The following is a 6000-nucleotide window of genomic DNA, read 5'->3' on the forward strand; positions in this document are numbered from 1 at the left end:
AGCCTCCCAAGTAGCTGGGATCACAGATGCATGCCACCACACCAGGCTGATTTTTGTATTTTTAGTGGAGATGGGGTTTCACCATGTTGGCCAGGCTGGTCTCAAACTCCTGACCTCAAATGATCCACCTGCCTCGGCCTCCCAAAGTTAGTTTATTATTTCTAAATTATAAGCAGGACCTTGAAAGTTATAGACTGTATCTTTCTAATTTTATTTTTATCTTATTAATTTTTAAATTTGTGACAGGGTCTCATTCTGTCACCCAGGCTGGAGTGCAGTGGTGTGATCATGGCTTACTGTAGCCTTGACCTCCTGGGCTTCAGTGATCTTCCTGTCTCAGCCTCCCGGGGAGCTAGGACTATAGGTACATACCATACCAAACCCAGCTAATTAAAAAAAACATTTTTTTTGGTAGGGATGGGGTCTTGCTATTTTGCCCAGGCTGGTCTTGAACTCCTGGGCTCAAGCAGTCTTCCCCTCTTAGCCTGCCAGAGTGCTGGGAGTACAGGTGTGAGCCACCATACCCAGCCTTACTCATTTTATTTATTTATTTATTTACTTATTTATTTTCTGAGACAGAGCCTCAGTCTGTCACCCAGGCTGGAGTGCAGTGGTATAAGCTTGGCTCACTACAACCTCCACTTCCCAGATTCAAGTGATTCCCCTGTCTCAGCATCCGGAGTAGCTGGGATTACAGGCACGTGCCACCAGGCCGGCTAATTTTTTTGTATTTTTAGTAGAGATGGGGTTTCGCCATGTTGGCCAGGCTAGTCCCAAACTCCTGACCTCAGGTGATCCACCTGCCTTGGCCTCTCAAAGTGCTGGGATTACAGTCGTGAGCCACCAGGCCCAGCCACCTTACTCATTTTAGATTCCCATCTCACTGACCAGCAGGATAAAACTGTGCTATAAATGATAGCTGGTCTAGTGATTACTCTGATGATCATTTAAAATAGTCCCTAATTCTTTCATTTATGTACTTATCCCAGACACTTAATAATTTGTGGGGTTTTTAATAACAGTTTGAGATATAATTCACATACTACATAATTTGCCCATTTAAAAAATATAATTCATTGGTTTTTAGTTTATTCAGTGTTGTGCATCCATCATCTCAATTTTAGAACATTTTCATCACCTCCCCCACCCCAAGGACTCTACTCTTTAGGAGCCATGCAGCTCCCCTTCCTTATTTCCTGCATTGAACCCAGCCCCAGGTACCCACCAATCTGCAGAAGTGCCTGTTGTGGACATTTCATATAAGTGAACTCATACACTGTGTGATCCTTTGTGTCTGGCTTCTTTTACTTAGCATGAGTTTCCAAGGCTCATCCACATTGTAGCATGTGTCAGAATTTTATTCCTTTTTATTGCTGAGAGTTTGTGTTTTTCCAGTAAAATTGTTTTATCTTTTCCTTTTTTTTCCTTCTTCAGAATCCCAAAATTCTTCTCCTAGATGAAGCAACCAGGTGAGGATATCTTAATAATATATGCGATTATGTGTATTAAACCAAATTATTCTTCACCAAAACATTTTAATTCTGTACCTCAAAGTGATACAACTGAAAATGCTTTTTTTTCCCCCTTTACTTTAAAGTGAGGGAGGCTGAATTAATAGTGACAGTTGAAAAGGAGTGGGCAGTCTGAGTCCTAGTTGAGGGTTCTAGGTCCACTTCAGACATGGTTGCCATCAATCCCAATCACTCTGTAAGCCGTAACTGTGCAGAATGCTTTTCTCCTTATATTACAGTATAGTTTTATGGAGATCAGAAAGTCCCAAACAATTGAAATTTTGATCATAGTAAAAATTCATTGCTCAGGAAGGGCTGCAGTGTGTGTATCAGGAAGCACATGTGCCTGTAGTGTAGGTGTCACTGACGTCTTTGCTTTCTCGTGTACGCTCCTGAGTCAGTGCGCTAGATGCTGAAAATGAGCACCTTGTTCAAGAAGCTCTAGATCGACTGATGGATGGAAGAACGGTGTTAGTTATTGCTCATCGTCTCTCTACCATTAAGAATGCTAATATGGTTGCTGTTCTTGACCAAGGAAAAATTACTGAATATGGAAAACATGAAGAGCTGCTTTCAAAACCAAATGGGATATACAGAAAACTAATGAACAAACAAAGCTTTATTTCAGCATAAAGAAAACAATTACTGGTAAACAACATGAGAGACTTTAATGCAAAACAGTGTTACAGAAAAAAAAAACTCAAGAGACTGTATGAAATACGTAAACCATATATCAAGTTATTTGAAAATACCTATTTTTTTCCAAAGTGTGTAAAATATTGTTTTGAAATGTACCTGTTCTCAAGATCTTTTATTCAGAGTTTTAATAATTGTAACTTTTCAATGTCTATAGCACTGAAGTTATTTTCAGGTTCTGTATTTTCTTTTTATTGTGGAATATTTTAATATAGCATGGCACCTCATTTCTTTTGCCTGAAGATTGAAGACTATTGTCAAATGACAACTTTAAAAAGGGAATTATTAAATAAAAGCCTGTTAGTTTTAGGCCAGTTTACAACTCACTGTGTAATTCTTCTGGTAATATTCTAATCTAATTTAAGTTCAATTTACTAGATAGAGTAATGGAAAATGAAAATTTAACCCTGTTTCCGATAATCTCTGAGCGAACTTAACTATTTAACATCGCTGGAAAGAAGGGGAACATTTCTAGTGGCCGCTCCTGTGTCTTCAAAGGTTGAGAGGTGAGGAATATGGTTCTATTGGGAACTATGTTTGAATATGGTGCAGTATTTCAACATTTTGGACATGAAATCCTAACAAGTTTTTAAAAGGGCAGAAACCTTTATTTTTTGAAACAGGAAAACCTATTTTTTGAACAGGAAAACCATATTTTTTGAACAGGAAAACCATTTTTTAAATTCACGTTTGACTTCTGGGAGCAAGGAGCACTAGTATTATTAAGAATGAATGATTTTCTCATTTGTTTGAAGGGCATGTATTTTGAAAAAATATCTTAGAATTTATCTTTCAAACGAATTGAATCTTATAAACACTTTTGGAATTTCATTAATAAGGCTAAATCTGAGGAATATAACTAATTTTCAGCTTAAGACATTTCAGTTTGGAAGTCCTTTGCTATTCAATAGAATAACAAGAAACTTCAGAATGTATCACTCATCTGAAAAGAAGATACTAATAAACCCTTTTTTATTTCTGGTTATAGTTTTTTTATCGGTCTCAAAATTTACTAAAGCAATGCTGACCAACCATTGAAATTTGCCATTTTTTTTCAGTGCTGTTAATGTGCTGTTGCCTGAAGAAAGTGCTTTTTCCTCCATTGATGAAGGCTAGACCCTAAGAAGTATTAAAGTCATGGAAATCAAATGGAATTTTGCCATGAACTAAGCCATTTATTAGTTCCCTATTAGACTGGAAGAAGAAACCACTATCATGAAAAGCATGGAATATTATATTTTATTCTTCATAATTAATAAAATTGATATGAATGAATGTAGTGTTCTTTGAATTAGTAAACAGTACAGCTGTGACAATCATTTTTAACAAGCTCTACTTGTATTCTTTATAAAGTGTGATTTTCAGAAAGCAAACAAAACACAATTTCAAGGTTGAATCTGAGGAAAATAATCCTTGTGCCATAGAAGTATTTACAAAATTGCATTTCATTGTTATGTTTTATTTTCTGATACATGATGTTCAATTATATCTTTAGGTAATATTTTATATCATAGATTAAAATTTATAGTGAACTTTATCTGTGTCTGTCACTTTTTTTTTTTAATGACCCCGGAACCAAAGATGCAGTCTGTCATTTCTTATAAAACTTCTCACTACATTGTTTCTTACTAGAATTTGGCTGCAGAGATTCAGGAATAAAGAAAAGACTAACATTACACATATAGAAAAACATGTTGTAATTAAAAGTTCCATTCATTCCTCCGTATCAAGTTTGTTAATGTCATCACTTGTTTCCTACTTACAAATATTCTGTTGAGTTGTTTCACTGCAGTAAATAAGTATCTCCTACCCACATCAGGGACAAGGCACTGTGCTGTGAAGTTGATGATAGATGAGGAAGGCACAGTTTCTGCCCTCAAGGAACTTCTAGTTTTGAAGGAGCGGTAAGGCAGGGGAAAATTAATAACAAGAATGCAGCTAGGCACCATAAAGAGGTGTAGTTGTAACACTGTGTTCTGGTATCACTTTTTTGTCTCCAGAGTGTTTGTATGTTACATTTGATACTTTGACAAGCCTGTAATTTAGACAAATATTTATCTTCCCCATTTCACAGAGGAGGAAATAAGCATAGGCAAGGTGTGAATTAATTCAGCATTAATGACATACAGTTTCAGGCAAGAAGTGGTGAAACAAGATATTAGTGAGATAGGCAGAGGCCAGCTCAAAGCTATGCTGAAAATACTACCTTTTGTCTTATTCCATGGAGCCTTTGAAGGGATATGTATCTTCATGTAAACAATTTAGAAAATAAGCAAAAAAGAAAATTTACCTGAAATCCTCCATGTGAAGATAAAATTTCACATTGTTGACTGGGTGTGGTGGCTCATGCCTGTAATCTCAGCACTTTGGGAGGCTGAGGCGGGTGGATCGTGAGGCCAGGAGTTCGAGACCAGCCTGGCCAACATGATGAAACCCCGTCTCTACTAAAGATACAAAAAATTAGCTGGGCGTGGTGGCAGGCACCTGTAATCCCAGCTACTTGGGAGGCTGAGGCAGAAGAGTTGCTTGAACCCAGGAGGCAGAAGTTGCAGTGAGCCGAGATCGCACCACTGCAGTCCAGCCTGGGTGATAGAGTGAGACTCCATCTCAAAAAAAAGAAAAGAAAATGTTCACATTGTTGAGCTCAGCATTTTGTTATATACCCTCCCAGGCTTGTCTCTATGTGCAAGGTCTCCCCTGACCCTGGGCCTGACAGGTTCTCAAAGAATAATCACAAGTTAAACCATTGTAGGTCAAACCCTTGTTAAGTGCACTCTTATAAAAGTAGGGCTCCATTTTGGGAATTCATCTTTTTTTTTTTTTTCTTGAGACAGTCTCACTCTTACCCAGGCTGGAGTGCAGTGGCGCGATCTTGGCCACTTTAACCTCGGCCTCCTGGATTCGAGCGATTCTCTTGCCTCAGCCTCCCGAGTAGCTGGGCCTACAGGCGTGCCCCACCATGCCAGGCTGCTTTTTGTATTTTTAGTTGAGACAGGGTTTCACCATATTGGCCAGGCTCATCTCGAACTCCTGAACTCAAGCGATCCGCCTGCCTTAGCCTCCCAAAGTGCTGGGATTACAGGCGTGAGCCACCGCTCCCGGCCTGGTTTTAGTTTATTTTTGATAAGCTTTGGCAGTTTTATAAAATAAGATGAATCCCCGGCCAGGCATGGTGGCTCACGCCTGTAATCCCAGCTACTCAGGAGGCTGAGGTAGGAGAATCGCTTGAACCTGGGAGGCAGAGGTTTTAATGAGCCGAGACTGCACCACTGCACTCCAGCCTGGGAGACAGAGTGAGACCTTGTCTCAAAAGTAAATAAATAAGCGAAAACCAGTACAAATGTTACAAAACAAATATAGATTAAATAATTATGTGAAAACTGCATTGTAAATGTTCCTTTGGAGTGTATTTCTGAGGCATCATGGGGTTTTCCTGGTCATCTCTGTCCACTGAATTCATTCAATAAACATTTACTGAGCATCTTCGATTTTGCTAGGTCCTGTGCTAGGTGCCGACTGTGCCCCCCTCACAAAGCTAGTGCAAGGGTTGGCAAACAGCTGTTTTTGTATAGCCTGCAGGCTAAGGATAGTTTTTACAGTTTTAAATTGTTAGAAAAAATCGAGAGACGAATATCTCATGACACATTAAAAATACATGAAATTTGGCCGGGCTCACGCTTGTAATCCCAGCACTTTGGGAGGCCAAGGCGGGCAGTCACGAGGTCAGGAGATCGAGACCATCCTGGCTAACGTGGTGAAACCCCGTCTCTACTAAAAAAAAAAAAAAAAAAAA

At 39.0% G+C, this 6000-nt stretch overlaps 1 protein-coding gene across 2 annotated transcripts in view; it reads left to right on the plus strand.

Annotated features, from left to right (window-relative positions):
- Nucleotides 1–2516, plus strand: part of ABCB10 (ATP binding cassette subfamily B member 10) — a 42972-nt gene extending 40456 nt beyond the window's left edge. For both annotated transcript variants that reach the window (XM_017885588.1, XM_017885589.1), the window contains 2 exons: nt 1435–1469; nt 1913–2516. In XM_017885588.1, coding sequence (XP_017741077.1) covers nt 1435–1469; nt 1913–2144 — 267 coding nt within the window. In that variant the 3' untranslated portion in view covers nt 2145–2516. The remainder of the gene's footprint in view (nt 1–1434; nt 1470–1912) is intronic.
- The last annotated feature ends 3484 nt before the right edge of the window (nt 2517–6000 follow it).

This window comes from Rhinopithecus bieti, unplaced genomic scaffold, assembly GCF_001698545.2.
Source record: "Rhinopithecus bieti isolate Rb0 unplaced genomic scaffold, ASM169854v2 scaffold_14839, whole genome shotgun sequence".
In the NCBI taxonomy this organism is placed as follows: domain Eukaryota; kingdom Metazoa; phylum Chordata; class Mammalia; order Primates; family Cercopithecidae; genus Rhinopithecus; species Rhinopithecus bieti.